The sequence below is a fragment of the Poromitra crassiceps genome (genome assembly GCF_964638095.1).
Source record: "Poromitra crassiceps genome assembly, chromosome: 5".
NCBI lineage: Eukaryota > Metazoa > Chordata > Actinopteri > Beryciformes > Melamphaidae > Poromitra > Poromitra crassiceps.
In genome coordinates this window covers 26,212,165-26,233,905 of record NC_139642.1, presented here as the reverse complement: position 1 = coordinate 26,233,905, position 21,741 = coordinate 26,212,165, and the positions used below count along the sequence as shown (strand labels likewise).

At 44.2% G+C, this 21,741-nt stretch overlaps 1 protein-coding gene across 3 annotated transcripts in view; it reads left to right on the top strand.

Annotated features, from left to right (window-relative positions):
• The window catches only part of LOC310777323 (SPRY domain-containing SOCS box protein 4-like), a 71,228-nt gene extending 67,495 nt beyond the window's left edge, over positions 1-3,733 (top strand). For all 3 annotated transcript variants that reach the window (XM_083637652.1, XM_083637651.1, XM_083637653.1), the window contains one exon: positions 2,699-3,733. In XM_083637652.1, the coding sequence (XP_083493778.1) occupies positions 2,699-2,826 (128 nt within the window). In that variant the 3' untranslated portion in view covers positions 2,827-3,733. The remainder of the gene's footprint in view (positions 1-2,698) is intronic.
• Positions 3,734-21,741: the final 18,008 nt, after the last annotated feature.

Here is a 21,741-nt window from a genome sequence, read left to right as displayed (position 1 = left end):
GAGTTGTGTGGCTGCTTTCATGTCGGTCTTTCTTCAATTAATCCATGGTCTTCAGCGCGACCGACTACGCTTCCCCAAAGTGCGGATGGCGTGACCGCAGTGTTTCAAATGGGGGAAGCAGGTATAGAGGTAGGCACTAGGCAGGCTACAGAAACAGTTCTTATTCTTCCCCATTTCTTTTAATTACCTCATGCGCTCTCAATTGGCCATGTTGCAGTAGTAGGCTACTAAACGTAGTAATGCAGCAGCAGGTGCGCACACGGCTTGCAGATACGGCTAGACTCGCTGTCTGATTTCTTTTAATTACCTCATGCGCTCTCAATTCTTCACAGCCTACTCACGTTGCAGTAAATTTGACAAATAAAGCAACATTATTAAATAATTTAGAGCAGTGAAACACGCAGAGTAATTAACCTTAAAGACGTGACCTCTCTCTCACACGTAGGTACACACAATCAGACAGACTCCTGCTGCACTCTATAGCCTACATGGAGTAAAGAAACGCTTCAATGAGGTAGCCTATGTGCTCTCAAAACAAACATTTTGGAAGGATTATTCGCTGTAATTATTATTTGAAGTGTCCATAAAACTAATGCCACCGCAGATTTTCTGTTGTGGACTCGACTGTGATTTGTCATGTTCTGAGCCTGCCCCACCCGCACCCGCGATATTTTCATAATTTGCCAACCCAGCCCGCCTGCGGGGCAGCCCAGCCCGCGGGACCCGGCGGGTTCTGGGTGACCCGCGCATAAGGTGTTCTTAATAAAGTACTCGGCGACGGTGAGTGTACATCAGCACTGTGTGTGTGTGTGTGTGTGTGTGTGTGTGTGCGCGCATGTTGTCAGTGCTGCTCATCTCCTTCACACAGTGTGTAGTAGACTCTGAGCAGCGTGAATTCAGCCCCGCCAGATGGTTCTTCCAGGTGGAGCAGCCTGACATCCATGAAGGGCAGTAGCTACGGGAGGCTGCGTTTATCTGTCTGATAGGCAGAGACGTCACGTCGCTGACCTCCAAGACTCAGATGGACTTTTCCCCTGTTCACACATTGACCGTAGTACTGAAATGTCTCAAAGAAATCTGCAAGTTTGAACTTGTTCGAATTCAATATAGTATTCAGATAGCTGCTGCTTCTAATTGACGCCTGTGACGCAGTGGCATGTTCTGGCTGGTGGGATTGTAAGTGGATATACCAACAGTAACTGGGTTTCCATCCACCTCTGGATATTCGCATTTACCCAAAATGCGAATATAAACTTGAATGGAAACACCAGAAATTCGAATAAAGGTCGAAATATCGCATAAATGTTTTTACGCTTGGAGGGGGTGGATTTATCAGCGTATCGACAGTAGGAAGATGCGAACTTTTGCAATGGAAACAGATTTTGCGAATTAACGATGACGTACCAGATGTGACTTCACTTCCGCTTCATGCTACTCCAGGGGGAAATGGTGGCGATTAGCGCCAGGCAGTCTGAATGAAATTGAATGTAACGTTCGCAATTCTATGTATTAAATTCTAAAAAACGACCCTCAACATTTGGGAAGGCTAAGCCACACAACTAGTTCGTTATAATCTAACATCATGCTTTGAAGGCGACTTTACGACGATGAGGACGGTGATCATCACCATCACCGGGTGATGACTCAATCAAAGCAGGTCTCCGCTGATAGAGATCTCTTACAGGCACACAGGCACGTTACGCCTCCTCCTGACGAGAAGCGCCACCGACTGCTCAACCTGCCGACTCCCAAAACTCGCTAAACAAAACTGAATGGAAACATGCATAAATTCGCATTTTATTTTGCGGATTTTCACAAAATTCGCTTGAATTATGCGATACATTTGGATGGAAACCCAGTTAGTGTATTAAATCTAGCTGTAAAAGCATCCAAGACACATTGAACGTCCGATCACTTAAAGCAGAGACTCATATCCACACATAGCATAGCCTCACTGGCAGTGGCAGGACAGGCAGGTTTTATGCTGTGTGGGACAGAGCATAGCGTTTTATTGGAGAGGGGCAGAGGGCCCTTGATGCTGATGTACTTGCGTAAAGCCGGTACATATAGCAGGTACAGAATCAGAACTTCAGCACACGGATCCAACAGGGAAAAACACCCAAATAAACCTGGTAGCAGACGGCTCACATTGTAATTGTATCAGACTTTACAAAACTGGATTGTCAGGATATTGGTGGATGGGGAACAAGCGAGACATCATCCTACTGGGGCGGCTGTGGCTCAGGAGGTAGAGCGGGTCGTCCACTAACCGGAAGGTCTGGTGGTTCGATCCCCGGCTCCTCCAGTCCGCATGTCAAAGTGTCCTTGGGCAAGACACTGAACCCCAAATTGATCCCGATGGCTGTGCCAGCACCCTGCGTGGCAGCTTGCCGCCTTCGGTGTGTGAAGGGGTGAATGTAGGCACATTGTAAAGCGCTTTGGATAATAGTGCTATATGAATGCAGTCCATTTACCATTTACTGTCAATTTGCAACAGTACATATTTGGAGAGGAAGTGATGAGCGCGGCAACCTGTGACAAAGTTAAAGAACGCTATCCCGTTTCAGTGTTGATCCTGATGCAAGTCAAGAGACATAATCCAAGACTAATCGCTTAGTGTCAACACATGCTCTCTAGTTCTTCTCATTGGTTTGATGATCCTAACCATTATCTCTCTCTCTCTCTCTGTCCATCACAGCGGAGCCCCTCCCCCTCATGGACCTGTGCAGACGTGTAGCTCGACTGGCTCTGGGCAGAGAGCGCATCCATCACATCGACACCCTCCCTCTGCCGCAGACTCTCAAGAACTACCTCCAGTACCAGTGACCACAACCAGTACCAGTGACCACACCAACCGCACACACAGACGGCCTCCAGTACCAGTGACCACACCAACCGCACGGCGCACACACAGACGGGGGGGGGAACCCAGGCCCCTTTGTTGTTACGGTCGACCCAGCCTCCCACATGAACATTTTCAGAACCATTGGATGGTTACTAAGGCTGAGGACGATGACATTGACTATGATGAAGAGGTAGTGAAGATGGTGCTGCAAGGGGGTTTGTTTACACCAAAATGGCAGGGGTGGGGGAGGGGGTCACCATTTTCGATGTTTTTATCTGTTTTCAGTTTATTTTTGTTGTTGCTCACTGCTGTCTTCCTCCTGGACAGATGACGAGAGGAGCTGACAAATGAGATTAAGGAGTGAAAGAGAGGGATTTAAAGAGAATATTACAATCCAATCTCATGCTAAACATGTACAGAGTGTAAGTGCGCGTCAGTTGGCGAGGCCTTGGAACGGCAGTGTGTCCCCACCACGTCCGCTCTGCACACAGTCTGCATAAGCCTCGGCTGAACACCTCGGTATTTATATTCATATTTATATTCCCAACCACACAGCGGGATCTGCAGAGATGCCACAAGCCCTCAAAGCCACAGGAGAGAGGAGACAAAAAGCCCATACACAACCCTGCCCCCAGCTGCATACATACTAACTGACCCCGCCCCCAGCTGCATACATACTAACTGACCCCGCCCCCAGCCGCGTACATACTAACTGACCCCGCCCCCGGCCGCACACATACTAACTGACCCCGCCCCCAGCCGCACACATGCTAACTGTGACCCCCCCAGCCGCACACATGCTAACTGACCCCCCCCAGGCGCACACATGCTTACTGACCCCCCCAGGCGCACACATGCTAACTGACCCCCCCAGCCGCACACATGCTAACTGACCCCCCCAGGCGCACACATACTAACTGACCCCCCCAGCCGCACACATGCTAACTGACCCCCCCAGGCGCACACATACTAACTGACCCACCAGCCGCACACATACTAAATGACTTGACGCTTATGTTCATGTTTGTGCGTGCACTTTTGAGCACACATGGATGGATTATATATGTATATGATAGAAAGATTGAAAGCCCTCAATGTCTGCGGTAACAAGACAACTCTGACAAGCCGGCAGCTGCCACCTACAGGCATAACACTGCAACTCCAGCCTCTCTTCATTTAGAAATGTTGAGTCTCCTCCTCCCTCGCTCCCCTCCCCCCCTGGCATGTCGTGGACGCGGGACTTGAAGGACTGTCGGCTGTGTAGCTCCCTGATTGAGATCGATCCGAAGGTGAAGCCACGTCTTGGACTGGTAATGTGCCTGCTCTTGAGATACTACACACACACACACACACACACACAAAGCACACGACACCTCTTATGTCATATTGGGAGACAGTTTTCCCCCCAAGTTTAAATGCTGCTTTTCTATCTTTTTCTTCCACCATCTTGCCCTCGACCCCGTTTTTATCGCTCATGTACTTTTTTTTTTTACTTATGATTTTGAGGATTTACTTCTTTTTTTTTTTTTTACTTATGTTTCTCTTTTTGTCTATGGATGTTGAGATTTGTCTGCAGGACAGGAGGTGAGTGGGACCAGAAGTCTCGCTGGTGTAGGTGGAGGAATGTGCTGCCATGAGCATCTTTTAAAAATGTGAATAAAAATAAACTCGACTAAACCCGGACTGCCTGGCTGTGTTTGCTCTTTGCCACTTCCTCATCCAGGCCCCCTCCAGGACAGGAGGAGTATTCATCCCAAGTTTTGGCATCTTCATTCACTCGTGCCTTATTTCAGTGACGTGCTCTTTCAAATTTGCTATGCACATTTTAGCAGTGGGCGTGACCGTATCACCGTTAATATCACCACAAACCCAAACTGCACAACATGAAGCTTTTGAACCGGTGTAGCCGGTTCCAGAATCTATTATGCTGGAGGATCCTGTGCTGATGTCAAAGCCCCGCTTGGTGTTTAGTTGAGATGAGCTGGCTCTAAACTGGATTCCCCGTCCCAGCCCAGAGCAGAGCAGAGCAGGCTTTGAACACAGAACAAAGGCCGTCATGTGATCAAAGTTGTGCTCAGCTTGTCTTTCTCTGGCACTGCCAACAGAAAACCCATGAGTGTCTCACTGCAGAAAGCAGCCTGTGCTGATCATGTCATCATCGCACTGAGAGGCGGAGCTCCCTCTGCTTTTAGCTGTAGCCTCTCTGTGACGGAGGAGACCGCCACTAAGCAGCAACATCGCTGCACAATTAGCTTAAGCTTAAGCTAGGGGGCTCCATTACAGGTCAGTGCAAGTTACTACAGTAGGTAGGTACATAATCACAACAGTAAGTATATCTATAGAAATTTGACAATGTGGCCTCTCTGTTCTGTTAATACATGGGCATTGCACATGATATCACTGATGTCATCAGTGATGTCCTAAGGGGGCACTAACCTCGCGTCACCAGGCTCTTCTCGGCGAGAAAGAGCCTGGCTTCCGCTCACAATTGATTTTGTCACCCTACCTGGTTCCGGCCTAGAGCCCGCCCTAGACCGGATGGGCAGCGTTTCTAGCTCGTCAACTTTTACGTTAACTTGACAATTTGACCCAAGTATCAGAACGGCAAACACCAAAACAAAAGATGGACGTACCGAACAAAGTTTTTGAAGAAGTTCTTTTAGAAACATTGCGGATTCACAGTCTCACGTCTTTTAAGCCAATACAGAAGCTTTGCATCAGACAATTAATCGAGGGAAGAGACGTCAAGCTAACGGCAACAAAAACGTTTTTTTGGCGCACTGCCTTCCGGTGTTCATTCTGGTTCCGTGGTTTACGCCCCATGACAAAAAGCGGGGTGAAAGGTGCCCAGACTAGGGGGCACACACAAGGAGGCATTGTGACATCACTGATGATGTCATAAGACTGATGATGTCATTAGTGATGTCATAAGGGGGCACACAGCGCCTGCATGTTAACTTAAGGACAATAACATTTTGTGAGCAACACACACTCGCGTGTGCCAATAGGGCAGGTGAGGCCATGCAGCAGCCGAGCTGCGGGCGTGGCCGCATGGCGGCCGAGCTGTGTATGCCAGCTGCAGGGCAGGCTGCCTGTATCTTTTATAAAACGGGCAATGTGGGCTCCGTTTGTTCCCTGTTCTCGGTTTCAAGTTTTGTCCCACTGATGTCATAAATTGCTGATGTCATAAGATGCAAAGTTGTGACATCGATGTCATAAGAGCTGCGTATGCGAGCTGCAGGGTGGGCTAGCGATGAATCGAGCGCGCGTATTGCGTGAGATGCCTAAAAGTAGCCTACGTAAATAAGCTTTATGCTTTTATGTAATAGCCTAAAGGTCTCATTATGCTTTCCGCATCAGCGAGGAACGCGAGTGTCCGCGCGGAAAAGTGACGTCAAATCAGCAGACACGCCCCTCCGCAAGGCTCCGTGCGGACGGTTTTCGAGCGGCCGTGCGCACGCCGAAATTTGGTTAATTTCACTTTCGATTAACCGACGCTAATAATCGATTAACCTATCGGTTAATTCATAATTTTTAAATATTATTATTATTATTTTTTTTTTATATTAACTGATAGACCGACAGCAATAACCGAACAACGACGTTAGCGACGGTTAATCGATTAACGGTTAACCGTTGACATCCCTAATTCCTACACTGTTCACCTGATTTAGATGTAAATAAATACCCTCAAATTAAAGATGGAATTCTGCAATGAAAGCACATATTGTTTGTTTAATTTCAAGTCCATTGTGGTGGTGTACAGAGCCAAACTGATGAAGATTGTGTCCAATGTCCAAATATAAAAGGACCTAACTGTACATACACATACCGGTATACATAGGGCCTACATACATACCGGTATACATACATACATAAAGGTATACATACAGTATGCATACATAGTGTATCGGCTGGAAAGTAGATGTGTGCTGACAAGGATGGCTGGAGTCCTGTTGTCTCCTACAGAGTCAGGCAGAGATCCATAATTCATGGAGGAAAACTCTTCCCTTGTGTCTGCTTCCCTCTGAGGGGAAGTCGTGTAAAAGCTAAGCTTTTATATTTCTCTCCTCCCTCTATTTCCACTCTTCCAGATTAGATGCGGAGACGTCTTCAAGAGCGCATGAAGCCTTTTTTTTCTCCACCTGCTGGAGGAATTTTGACACGCTCCCAGATACGACTTCCACATTCATGTCCAATCTAATATTCCACACCCATCTTAAGAGGCATCGTCTCTGTTGAGTTTCTGCGACTGTTGGTTTGTAGTTTGTGTTACTTTTAAGTGTCAGAGTGGCAGAAAATTACCCTTTTCAACATGGAAATATTGCAGTAACGGTATGTCAAAACATATCCTGTGTCTAAGTACACACACACAGCATGGGATTGACACATATTGGATAGGCCAATGTTTTTGGTGGCAGATATTGCTATTTTTGAGCTGAAGCTGCTGATATTTTGTGCTGTTGAGCGCCATTAATTTGTCCATTCTCATACCTCAAAAATGTTATTTCCCCTGATTTTTAATTGTATCCTAGCAGCACAGAAACAGACTGGCCCATATCAGCAAACATATCGCAAATATAGTGATCCAACCCTATATGATGATAATAATAATATACATCATAGCTACTTGGCCCGCATCACTGCAAACTCACTCAGCTGTGTGTCAAGAGCTCAAGCACTCTTCCTGTAAGTGCTAACTGAATTTCCTCTTCTTTCACTAGAATGCGGCGCTGCGCTCACATCCAAGCTATATTACACAGCAACTGCACCGATAGTTTGCGTTCATAATGTAGTTACATGGTACTGGACATGTAAAATGAAGCAATCTCTATTCAAATGTAGTTCATATGTATTACATGGTACTGGACCTATAAAATGAAGTGAGTATATTCAACTGTAGTTCATATGTATTTACATGGTACTGGAGCTGACGTCGAAGCTGCGGCCTGGGACAGAGATTGCTAAAACCCAGAGGTGGAATAATTGAACCACAGAACTTCTGATTGCAAAGTACACAGCTTTAACCACTCTGCCACCGGGGTTTAATAGTGGAGTTTGAGAGGATAACCTTATGTCAGTCAGAGTTGTTGTCACTTCGTAGCTGCAAAGCTTTGTTATTATACACAGACCGGGGACAGAATATTGATACTTTGTCAGTTGTAGCTTGAAAGACACGCAATATTGATTGGGAGTGAAACTGTTGGGGCTTTAACTGCTGAATACTGGACAGGGATTGGCTCCAAGATTCATGATGTCACGAATCTTGCTTGTTAAAAACGACCTTTACAGTGAGCTCTGCACAGACATCATTCTGCACAGTGAAGCTCAGACATCCAGTTGGATGTCTACTCCTCTATTGTAAACAATAGCTTTATATATATATATATATATATATATATATATATATATATATATATATATATACCGTATATATACTTTTCAATTTTATCAATATATGAACAAAACAGACAAGCTCAGACACAGGAAAGGAAAACAAAGAAAAACATACATATAATATCAACAGTTATTACAATGTGCTACCCTCCATATATGTGCTTGTAAGAGGTCTTATGCATGGGGTCCCACACGAGGCGTCCAATAGGAACCAGCAGGGCAAGTCACCCATCACCCCAACACCTCGTTGAGGTAGGCCAGAAATGGGTCCCAAACAGTTAGAAACTTTCCAAGTGAGAACAACAGCTGTTGTTGATGCATGTGTCTGTCACTCTGCATATAAACAGTTCTGTAGCATATAACCAAGTGTAAGGGCATCAGGTTTCAATGTTCCCTTTACCTGTCCACCTAGAATCTACGCTTATGTGAAGGTGTGAGTCATACCCTTATCTTATTTAGCGGTAACACACACACACACACAGCAGGGGGAACGCTGCACAAACCTCAACCATAATGGTGCTTTTTCTTACCCGCCTACGTCTTTTTCTGTCTTTCTCCTCAGTTTATTGCTTTTTTTTTCTTTGTAACTTTTGGGATTAGTTGAATATTTTGTGTTGGAGGAGTAGGTATCAAATTCCTTTTTTCTTTCTTTTTAGTTGGAAAAGTATAATGTGAGTGAGAAGTACACTATATATAAGTGAGGGGGGTAAAGTTCAACAACAAAAAATAACAATGGGGACCCCCCCCCCCCCCCTTCTATATTTTTAGTTTTTACTCCAAGTGAAATGTTTTATGGTCACTCACGATTCAGGGTTGGCTTGGTTCCGGCCTTAAAACTCCTTATATAGGCCTAGCCTAAGGATTTTTCAAAATGTCTATGGAGAAAGTGAAGGGGAAACTCACCTCCGGGGCAAGAGATGTCACGTGAGTGACTGTTCAACTCTATAGGGGTGTGTTGTTAATATTTTATACTTCCAGTTGGACCTCCTGCCTGCTATCTCAACCTTTACAAATGTCACCTGCTGCCTATTAGGTCCGTGTTACTGTAAGGGTGCATCTGAAATGAGTTGTGATACACAGCTGTGTTACTGCAAGCATGCATATAAAATGAGTTGTGATACACAGCCGTGAGGGCACACACTCACCGAGCTTCATTTGCGGCCATAGCCTGAAGGCATCACCACACATTTTTAATTCAAAACTGGTTCACTGGGTTCTGGACCTGATGTAAAAAGTTGGAGCAGTGAAGTCCTAAGCTTAAACCATCCGGATCTGTGAGCTCACATGACCAGATGGTTTACCAGGCTATGCTTTAGAACTGGAAGGACTCTTTGTGCTATTTTACTGCTGCCATCTTTTGGTCATCTGCAGTTACTGCAACACTGACTCATTGTACTCCAAATTGAATGAAATGCATGATCAGAGGTAAACCAGTGTGCAGGAAAGAAACAAGTAAGGCAGAGGAGTACACACACACACACACACACAATGTGTGCCATGTGTGCCTTGGCATTAGTGTTTGAAAAACATGTTCAAGCTCAGTGTTGTACATTAGGCTATGATGTATAGCTAGCAATTCAAGAGATTTGACTTGTTTATCAAGACAGTTAAAGTACATCATCTATTCCTATATATTATGATGGGTCTGTTTTTTCCTCTCTAAACAGCTTGAGTCAACCTGTCGTCCTCTTTTCTCTCTCTAGATACCCAAACAGATCTTGTGTCAGAGAATGTAAATGCGATGAGCTTCCTTGTCCGCTGCTCACCTGGCTGGCAGCAGAGCTGTGGCACATCTGTCCAGAGCTACTGGGTGAGAGACAGCTGATCAGATTTGCCCCACTATATTTGTTGTGCAATTAAGTCCCCATGGTGTTTGTAATTCATCCTTTTTCTCCATTTCAGACAGGAAAAGTGATATCTTGCTGGTGGGAGAACTGAGACATTTACTTGCAAACATGCTATCCCCCCTCACTGGGCTGACCTCAGATCTGCTGGGGCCGTCACTCCTCAACAAAGTCACTGGTGAGAAATAATACAGGAATAGTGGGTGCCAGCCAGGTCAGGCGGGTGCTGTTGTAGAGCTATGTATTGAAGGTAATAACTATGTAGCATTTTCGTGTAGTGCTATAAATGGCCTTTGTATTATTTCACTGTGCTAGATTCATATTCTGTACATTACATATTTAAATGAATGGTGTATTTTCTTATCTTTTAGAGTTCCTTGTGTCAGAGTTGCAAGCGGCACGCATACTCAAGTATAAGGAATCGCATCCTGAGGATAAGACCATCGGAGGGCAATCTGAAGAAGAGCAAAGAGTGATAGATCATATTCCTGAACACGATGAGTTTTACGAGGAAGAGAGTGAGACGGTGTCTGAAAAGAGGAAGGCGGAGACGCAGGAAGAGTTAACATTAGTGTTTCAAGCCCTTGATATGGATGCTTCCTCTCAATTTCCAGATGTGTTGAATGAGGTGAGGCCGATATGAGAAAGCGCCTTAGTTATGCAAAAATTATGGTTAAAAATGGTGAATAAGTAAAAGACCCGTGTTTTAACGCAGGTGGAATCAAGACTTGCTCTCCTACCATGTGGAAATATGACCGAGCCGCTTCTAAAGACCAGTCTCAACTCAGAGCAGTGGGTATGTTACCATGGGTTACGTCATGTAGTTTGTCCTACATCTAACATGCATATTTCAACGACTTTACTGTGACTTAACTTTAGTAGCGAACAACACATTTCAGAAACATGTTGTAGTTAGTCACAGTAAAGTCAATCCAGTGTACAGTAGTTAATTTTGCTCTTCACTCGTCATGTTCCTGCAATCGACCAAAACCTGATTGTTAATACTGGCTGTGTGTGGGGAATGCTCTTCACTATGCGTATTGACCATATTTCACTCTTTTTCCCCCCCATCCATTCCTTAGAGGCAAGTTGAAAAGATGAATGAAGTTCTGGTAAATGATTATCAGTGTCGGCGGCAAATGATGGTGAAACGCTTTCAAGTTACACTCATCTCCTTTGCATGGGGAGAGAAAGAAAAGGTAGGCATGTTAGTGTTAGATCAATGTGTGGTAATTAAAAATTACTCACTTTGAAACATTCTCAAAGAATCATTCATCTCTCAAAATGACTCACTTTTGAAACATTATTCTCAAAGGATCATTCTTCTCAAAATGATTCAGTTTTGAAACATTCTTCTCAAACTGACTGACACAATTCTGCTGTCTAAATCCAAAATTCGCCATATCATCATGGTATGATTCCACTGAAAGCCGATAAACAATAATATTGAGTCTGGGCGATACCCAGACTTACAGGAAGTGAACCCACCAGAGACGCGTGATTTCTAACCCCACATAGGATCAGCAATAACCACACCCTGTGGCGCCGGGATTGGCCAGGAGCAACACTGGAGGGCACCAATCATGTCCACAGGGCGTGGTCATTGCTTATCCTATGTGGGGTTAGAAATCACGCATAGCTGTGGGCTTCAACTTGGATTCACGCGAGATCTCACGCGACGCGGCGATGTTTTGATTTCGTCTGTTGCATGCCGGGATTGCCTACCGGAGCGATCGCGGATTGGCTGATGTGTGGGCGTTTGAAATTCTGCCTCTTTGATCTGATTGGCTTGTTCTCTAACGGCAGGGTATATTACCAGGGTATGTTTTTCTGGAACTCGTAGTCGGAGTCGGATAGTGAAGTAGCTAGCTACATAGCGATTGTACTGCAGTGCTTATCGTGTTTTTAGTTCATCTGCTCGATTTCTACGTTGCATTTCCGAGGGTCGTTGCCATCTTTTTGATTGTGAGAGAGTTTTGTGAGTGCAAACATGCTGTCACGACTGCGCGGTGTGTTAAAGCCCCGAGCTTCTGCAGCGGGGAAGGAGAACCTTAGCGTTACCCCGAAAGCAACCAACAGAACCGTGCTGGGAGCCCTGCAGCAGAACAACCAGCACAGCCAACCCCAGACGAACCAGCGCGCCTCCAAAAAGGTTGGTTTGCTAGCATAGCTCTTTGAGTTAGCGTTAGCTTGAAAATGGTTAACTTTATTCAAACAGAACGGGGCAAAAGCTAATGTTGTTATCGAATGCATTAAGATGGGCGGCCACCGGTGGCCATGGTAGCCCACAAGCAGAACCAGGTGAGCGAGGCGGCGTGCAGCGCCAGCGTGTCGGGGGGCCGGCTGGAGCTAAGCTCTCCCACCCCTCACACCTAAACCTAACCTCTCCCAGACCCTAACCCTAAACCTAACCTCTTCCACCCGCCACGCCTAAACCTATGGTCGGCATAGCGGGTGGACACCGTGGCGGTATCTCGGGGCAGAAGCGTCATGCCCCTCGGATTGTTTTGTTTTGCAAAATTCATGGCATGGCGGTCATTATTAGTAGTAGCTAGTTTGCATTAACGCTACGTTGAATTTTAGTTGAGATCTGGGTGATATTTGGTTTGAACGTCTAAGACCTAATTTCACGCTCTTTTCAACCGGCTAAAATGTGGTTACAACGTCAACGTGTCAAAAAACACAATTTGGTTAATCATATTGTTAAAACGTTTGTTGTAGCTTGAAATAGAGACAATATTGATAGTGTGTGAATTGGCATTTGTCCAATTTATTGTGTAACTGAGAGTTGAAATCTGGTCTACATGAAAACTACATTTCAACGCATTTTACGTCACATGAAATATCATAAATATGGGACTATAAATATGGGACTATATATAGGCTATGTGGTGCCAGCAAAAAGCTTCCAGGACACATATGGTTAATAGTTTAGCGCAATACTATAAAATAATGAATTTAGTTCCTGCAGCAACGCATGCACAAGTAGCTATACTAGCTGTGACTGACTAGACCAAAGCAAGTCTGCACCGGTCTGCACCAAGTGCAGATGAGGTGGTCTGGGCACGCTATGTTATTGTAACAGATTGTATACGAGGTGTGTACCCCCTGAGTTTCTGGTGTTAAATGAAGTTAACCTCTGAAGCCTACAGCCTACAGACTATAGATGCACACACACACAACATAATTTTAGTCTGTTACATAATATTATAGTCTTGCACACATCACATAAAATAACCTGTCCTCCCGATCGACAAGTTGTGTGCGAGATAGAGTATATATGTGCCCGGCTCCCCATGTAATACAAGAAAAAGTATAACTCATTCTGTAGAGCATTCTGTCGTTCAGACAAATAAATGAAAGCTGCTCATTAAATACCCCTCCTTAAATGTCAAATCTACTGAGGTTATAGGCGGCTATTTCTGCTGAAACGATGTTGACAGTAGGCTAAATTAATGGACATAATAAGAAGCTTTACAACCTGTCAGAGGCCCTCGCTGTCGCTGCTTTTCTCACAATACGCCCACAGCAGCTTCTTCACTGATAAGCGCTCGGCTGCATGTGCAAAGCTGAAGCCAACTTGTGATTCTTATCATCCCAACTTTTCCTCGCTGAGGCTGCTTCTCATGGCTGTTTGGATCTTGTTATGGACCATTGTTACATAAAAAGAACTGGCCGAGGGATGTCTGCGTTGACATTTCGGACAGTGTCTTGTGTCAAGCCAAAGCACTGTCAGCAGTGGGATGCTGCAGGTGCGGCTTTTGCATGGTGCGTTACAGTTAAAGAGCATCTGCTGTATTTTTTCCCCTTTTCACCAAACACTCAACATAACAGCGGGGCGAAAATATATATTTAAGTCTATATTTAAGTTGTAGCTTATAGTAACATCACTGGCTATAGGTCACACAATATTAGGATATTTTATGTAAGGAATTTTTTAGCTCATGCTAGTGAAAACTAATCGCATATATTTTTTTTTGCAGAAACCCTCATCACAGGTTTCCTCGACGCCACCCACCTTCCGGATCCATGTGGACAGGCCTGATGGAGCCTGTGCAACGAAGCAAGTGGCCCCCAAAGCTGAGTCTCCCCTGACCATCGACAATGCTGTGGCCCGGCCCCGACGGGGCCTCTTTCTGGAGCTGCAAACTGTGGCTACTCCCTCAAGGTATCATTCTGGAATTGCATTGATCTTGCTTGACACCTCGTTTGTCTGATTTATCAAATGTCTTCAAATGGTGTAAGGTTAGCATTTGAATACAGAGGCAAACTCCCACTATTTCGGACAAGCCTAGTTGGAACAATATTTTGCATTACAATTTAATACTTTAATTTGCCTTTATTCCTGTTGCAGGTCTCCAGACATCATCAGCACACCTCAGCTAGAGATGATGAAGATGGAAAGGCAGATGGTGGAGGCCAAAGGCAGAATAAACGAGCTTCAGAAGGAGCTTGATCTGAAAATGGATACGGTCGTAACCAAGACTGCCATAATCAAACAGAAAGGTAGAGTATGAAAAAGCACACTTATCCCTTAGTTTGTGGTTGGGTAAAGTAACGATGAGGTTCATAACAGAAATTGGTAAAAAACCTCCCTGTATTTTTTAAATACGTAATATTTAATCAATTGAATTAGTTTCCTCAAACTGTTAACTCCACCTACCTTCCCTCCTACTGTACATTTACTTTGTTTCTCATCTCACTCTGTAAACGTCTATCTATCTATCTATTTAACTATCTATTGATCTTCTTTACAGATGACCATATCCTCCAATTAGAACAACTTGTTAATACGATGAAGGGACAGCGGGAGGACCGGGAGGAGGTGACCAGTGGAGAAACACTTGAGCTGGAGACCAAGAACAGCAGGTAAGCACCAACATGCATGGTGGTACTTGTGGTGTGTGAATATCTCCTTTTTTCTTTTTCTTTTTTCATGAGTGCTGGTTATATGACGAGACTATTTCTCAGATTGTTAGGTTTTCTTTTATATCAGACACAGGTTTTTGTTCCTAGCTGACATGTTTCGACGGTAATACTTCCGTCTTCTTCAGAGGTGTCACTAGATGGTGTGTGACGTGTCTTTAACAGCTGATGTTGTTTACAGAGGCGTGATCGTCCTGTCAGATTTGACAGGACGACCACGCCCCCCGCTGTCATTTCGCCGTTTGAGAACGCTGCTCCAGGTGGTGGAAAGCATGTAAGCCCCCTCGTCCCGGTTCATCGTCGTTTGCACCCGGGACGAGGGGGCTTACATGCTTTCCACCACCTGGAGCAGCGTTCTCAAACGGCGAAATGACAGCGGGGGGGCGTGGTCGTCCTGTCAAATCTGACAGGACGATCAGGCCTCTGTAAACAACATCAGCTGTTAAAGACACGTCACACACCATCTAGTGACACCTCTGAAGAAGACGGAAGTATTACCGTCGAAACATGTCAGGTAGGAACCTGTGTCTGATATAAAAGAAAACCTAACAATCTAAGTAAAGTATAGACACTATGAACCTTTTTGGAGACTATTTCTCATTTGTTGCTCAAAGAGAAAAAGCTACAGGACATCTGATTAAGCTGTTTTTATTAATGTATAAATTGCCTGACCCACAGTTTGAGAAACACTCCTCACCTGTCTCTTCTAGGTTAGAAACACTCCTCACTAGTGTTAATTTTGTCGGCTATTTTTTAATTTAGTCTTAGTCCCGTGTTAAATGTCCTTAGTCTTGACTCTTTATCATATTTAGTCAACCTCATCCTGTTTTTATTTAGTCAAGTTTTTAGTCGACTATGGGGCGGTTTCGCAGACTAGGCTTAGATTAAGCCAGGAGTAGGCCTAATTTGGACTAGTTAAACTAGGACATTTAAGTGGCTTGCATGAACGTGGCTTAAATCGGACTTAGTTAATCAGCGACTATGGAGTCCTGGAGTAAGCCTAAATGAGAACACCTGGGTCAAGCCTCATTAGGTTATGTAGGAGCAAAGGCTGTTGGTCTAATGGTTTTTATTTTTATTTATTTAACCTTTATTTAAACAGGTAAAAACACGTTGAGACCGAGGTCTCATTTTCAAGTGTGACCTGTTCAGACAAGTACAAATTACAAAGACATAAAACAATCAATACAGTCAGTACAAAAACAAAAAGAAACAAAACATTTAACAAATACATGTTAAAGGTGGAAGAGATTCAGCATGAGCACACCATAGAAGCTCTCTCTAAATCTCTTAACAATAATTTAAAACTCGCAAGGGGAATCAAGCTGGACAGCTTCAGACTCTGCTGAAGCGTGTTCCAGGTCGAGGGGGCAGAGTAGGAGAAGGCCTTTTTTCCGTGCTCAGTACGGACTGAGGGGATGGAGAAAGTGATGAAGTCCTGGGACCGTAGGCTATAACTGGACTGATTACGAGATAGGTAGGATGTTAAGTAAGGGAGCAGCAGACCTATAATGGATTTGTAAATGAATATGTACCAATGTATGGTTCTACGCATGGAGAGAGATGACCAATTGACCATGGCATACACAGTACAATGATGTGTGATGGGTTTACAACCAGTTATAAATCTTAGTGCACCATGATAAACAGCGTCCAGCAGATGGAGACAATATGCAGATCTCTAATGGTGCTCAATCTCTAATGGTGCTCAACAAAACCCAGAATACAATTGAAAACACCATTACTGGAGTGAATCTTGAGCCCAAACAATGGCAGAAGCAAAAATAACTCGCTCAAAAAACTATAGTGAGTATGAAAGAACTACTAACACAAATTGTGGCAAACCATCCAGTTATACGAGGGATCAGCCGAGCAGCATTTTGCATCAAACAAACCGCGTCACTGGGTGGCAACGGCAATGGAACCCTATGCAGCCCAAGTGGCGTGAGGATTGAGTGTCTGACTCTAGCCGACTAACTCTGTTTACATTTTAAAAACTGCGACAGTTCACACAACTTTAACACAACGTGCATATATTATACATCAAACTCTTGAGCTAATTCTGCTCTCGCTCAGAATGTCAAAATATAAGCGATGTGATGTATGGTTTTTGTTTGTTTGGCACAATTTGCAGTGAATTCAATGCCTCAAAGTGATCACAACTTAGAGAGAACTGGGTACAGGCCTTCCTCTTTGAGAAAGAGAGGAAAGTCTAGGCTCAAGCAAAGTAATGATCTCCAATGCATTTTCTTTGTACATACGAAAGCGGTCTCGGAAAGTTATTTCATCAAACCGATTCAATGGATTACTCCTATCCATAAGTACTGGTCTGGCTGACCCCTGTAGTGCATATTGGTCTTCATTTAGATATTCCAAATAGTCCATGCTCCCAAACAGTCCATGCTCCCTTTCACAAACAGTACTAAGCAGAAGTTAAACCTGCCGCTTTGGAGGATTAATTTAAGCTTCAATTTAGTCCCAGAGTAGCTTTGATCCAACCTCTTGCAATCAGCTTTGTTTAATCCAGAACAGGCTAAATCTACGACTGTTTTAAGATAAGGCTGTGCAAGTGACTTAGAGTTAACCCAGCTCAAACAGCATTTTAGTCTGGGACTAGCCTTAAGCCTTGTCTGCGAAACCGCCCCTAAAAGTTTTAGTATTTTAGTCTAGTTTTAGTCACCGGAAACTGTTGAATCTGCTGATGCGCTTGCACTAGTAATGGTAATTCGAAGCAGTTTTAGCAACTCTTTCCCAGGGAAAGTAGCTAATGCTGACTCTGCCCACCTGGGCCAGTGTCGGCGTATGCCGGTAGCAACGACAACTGGACTGCTCAGCCCGCAGCTGAGGGGTAGAGAGCTGCGCGGGCCTGAAATCTCGGCCCGAGCCCTCCCCGGCCCGTGACATGCAGGCCCGTGCCCGACCCGGCCCGGATGAGTCATGAAATTAATTGGCCCGAGCCCGTTGCGAGGCCCGACATCAATATCACGATATGACGACACATCTCTCTCTCCCTCTCTGTGCATGCTGCCGCGCCGCTGAACTCGTTAGTCCAAAACGTTGCTAGACTGTGTTGCCTATGAAGACAAACACTGCAGCTTTCTCTCTGTCTCTCTCTCCCCCTCTCACACATGCTACCGTGGCCTATCAAAATCCACACGTCTCGAGAAAGAGAACGTTAGATCGTTTAATTGCCAACAGCAACAATGCCCACAAACTGAAACATTATGTCACTCAAGCATATCGAAATTAAAACAGCAGACTTACCGTTTATAGCTGCATTGAATAACGTCACATTAGTGTCCTCACAATGTATGGTAGATGGGTTCATTTTGAACAGGTTGAAATGAGCTTTCCCTACTGCAGTGGGGACTGTTTAACTCTCCCCTCGCAAACTTTGTTTTATGTCCATCGATCTTATTTCTCTCTCACGACACGGACACGGACACACGCGGCTTGTTTTGTTGTTGTTTTTTACGCTGACGGAGTGGCAGACTAACGTCACGGTGAGGGTGTGTGTGTGTCTGTGTGTGTGTGGCTGTGGCTAGGCGAGTGTCTGTGCAGTGTGCGCTCCTCCTCTTTGTGTGACTGCTCTGCTGTGTAAAATCAAGCGAGTAATACAACGTTATTTTATTTTATTATTGAAAAACGGCCCGACCCCGGCCCGGCCCGGACCTATTAATTAAAAAAAAAAGAAAAAACGAGCCCGGCCTTGGCCCGTATTGGCAGGCCCGAGGGGCCCGCGAGGGTACCCTCGGGTTTGCAGCTCTCTACTGAGGGGGAGAATGGAGGGAGGCTGACTGTGCTGTGTGGAAAGCACTCAGACCTCTCTGGATATAATGACGTAGACAAGCAAGGGAACACAATGCCTCATACACATACCCTTCGCTAAGACTGGGCAGGTTCTGTTGTAACTACTACTGTTAATGTTTTTAAGACAGCTTAATGTCAGCTACATCTATGATGCACAGGAACCTGAACTGCTGCATTGAGGAGGGGAAACAGCCTATAATTAGTGTTCATTTTGTCATCTATTTTTAAATTTAGTCGTAGTCTTAGTCCTGTGTCAAATGTCCTTGTTAGTTTTTATCATATTTAGTCAACCTCATCCTCTTTTTGTTTAGTCAAGTTTTAGTCGACTAAAAGTTTGAGTATTTTAGTCTCGTCTTAGTCAATGAAACTAAAAGTCTGAACATTTTAGTCTCATCTTAGTCTTGGGGGAAAAAGGTAGTCGACTAACATTTTTCGTCATAGTTTTCGTAGACGAAATTAACACTACTCCTCACCTGTCTCTTCTAGGTTACAAACGCGACTGGATGAGGTGATACAGCAAAATCAAGACCTCAGGAGGGACTCTAAACATCTGGAGCATGAACTGGATGCAAAGACAAAAGAGAATGAAGTTCTCTTTCTCCAGGTAACGAAATAATGACAACTGAAATAATAGTGATCTTGTTAATGGAAAAAGTTCCAGTGAAGAGTTTTCCAGTGAAACAAAGTTATAGCATTCTCCTAAACCAGGCATTCCCCTGGTTTGGAACCCCTGGTTCCCCAGGGAATGCCACGGCCCACTTTGAAATCTGTTGGCAGACCACTCATGGCCCACCTGCAGTACCCCCACGGCCCACTAGTAGGCCGCGGCCTACACTTTAGGAATCTGTTAAACAATTGGACTGAATGGTGACCAACTTTCAAACGTTAAAAAATAAGAGGGGGAAAAAGCCTCCATGCAGCTTGTCTGGTGTAATCCAAGTGTCCAGATTAAGCTCCAACGACATGCCATGATGTCATTTACACCCTGTTTTTAGCTGAAATCTTCACAGTATCTGTGAGCTGAATGTCCCATTTTCACTTTGACTTTAAAGAGTGTGGTGCAGGTAAAACATTTTTCTTTACACTAAGTTAACTTAGGACTCAAGATTCTTATGAAAATACACCCCAAAAAAACAAAAACAAAATTAAAACAAAAAGGTGACATTATAATGCACATGTAAAAAAAAAAGCCATCTGTGCAGATAACACCTGTGACGGCACTCGGGCTACTGTACTTACTGTAATAATAATAATATAGAGTCAATGTGTACAGCAGAAAACTTTCCAAAACACCAGACTTACGATAATTATCGTATTTGTACTAGGGCTGTGAATCTTTAGTGGCCTCACGATTCGATTCGATTCGATTACGATTCATCTGTCTTCGATTCGATTCCACGATGCATCTCAATACAGCTCAAAGTATTGCAGCTCCAAGTATCAAATCCTCAATTTTCTATATTATTACTGCACATGGCTACTTTTTCATCAATTAATACAAGCAGTCAGATAAATATCTTCAAGTCCCTTTTTTTAACGTAGAAAGTGCTTTAAAATCTGAATGTCAACAGAAATTTAAACGTAAATATTCATCTGTCAACGATTCGATCCGATTCGATTCACACGTCCGCATCACGATGCATCGATTATACGATTAATTTTGACACCCCTAATTTGTACGATAATTTACCTCCAACAATGATCATTTTGACCATCTGGTACGATAATTCAACACTGCCCATGCATGTCAGCACTTAAGCAGCTGCAGCAGAGAAAACTCTGTGCCGTCATGTTTTCCCCGGAAGGCCACTATTTAGTTTGTTTGTCTGGGCTCTATGGTTAATTAGTTTCAGTAGTCAAACGTAACTAGTAGTAAAACTAGTTCTAGTTAGAAGGTTTTTGTGGATTTTGGTTTGCAGGGACTTTAAACTCACCGCTACAGGGAAAATTTAATCTAAAAACAGGATGTAAATCTTCTCATGTCTTTTCAAGGTTTGAAGTTGGTCACCATTCACTTTGCATGTTTAGGAGAATGCTGCAATTGTGTTTCCCTGGAAACCCGACCCTCCACCAGCAATGGGGGGGGGTCGGGGGGGGGGGCAGTAGATAATGACTGAATTTTCAGTTTGGGGTTAATTTATCCTTTAAGCTGGGCCTATTCTACTTTTTGTTTTTGTTAATTTGCTTAGGATATAAGACAAAATCCCAAGTATTAATGCTTCCTTTTTATTTGTGTCAGATCAAAAGAGTGTCTACACAGCTGGCCACCTCCAAGGCTGAGGTTAAGACATGGACCAGCACTCTGGAATCTGCTCAGGTGGAATGGAGCAGTCTACAGTATAAACTCAGCCATACTACAACTCAGAAGGTCAGATTAAAGCCTTACATCTGAATTTTGCCCATTAGGACATGATGCAGCATTTGCATGTTTAAAGGGGCCCTATTAATGCTTTTCCATGTTTTGTCATATACCGGTATACTGTTACAATGTTGGATGTATATATTAAAAATGGCCAAAGTTTAAAATAATTAAGTAAACATGATAACGTGAATGTTATCCTCATTAGGAGGGGACAAAACTTGCAGGATTTCGACTGCGCTGAACGAGAGGTTACGAGATTTGAATGGGAACACAGGGTCTATCTAGTGGCTCATTTCCACCACATGGTACCATAAAGTTTAGTACTACTAGTACAGTACTACAAGTAGTAGTACTAGTTTCCACCGCAAATAGTACCCACTCAAATGTGCCCACCCCCCGCAACTGGTTGTCATAGCAATGCCACAATGCTGCATGAAACTGCTGAGCTGCCTCTAAAAGTGTGTGTGTGTGTGTGTGTGTGTGTGTGTGTGTGTGTGTGTGTGTGTGTGTGTGTGTGTGTGTGTGTGTGTGTGTAAAATTTACAACAATATATGGCA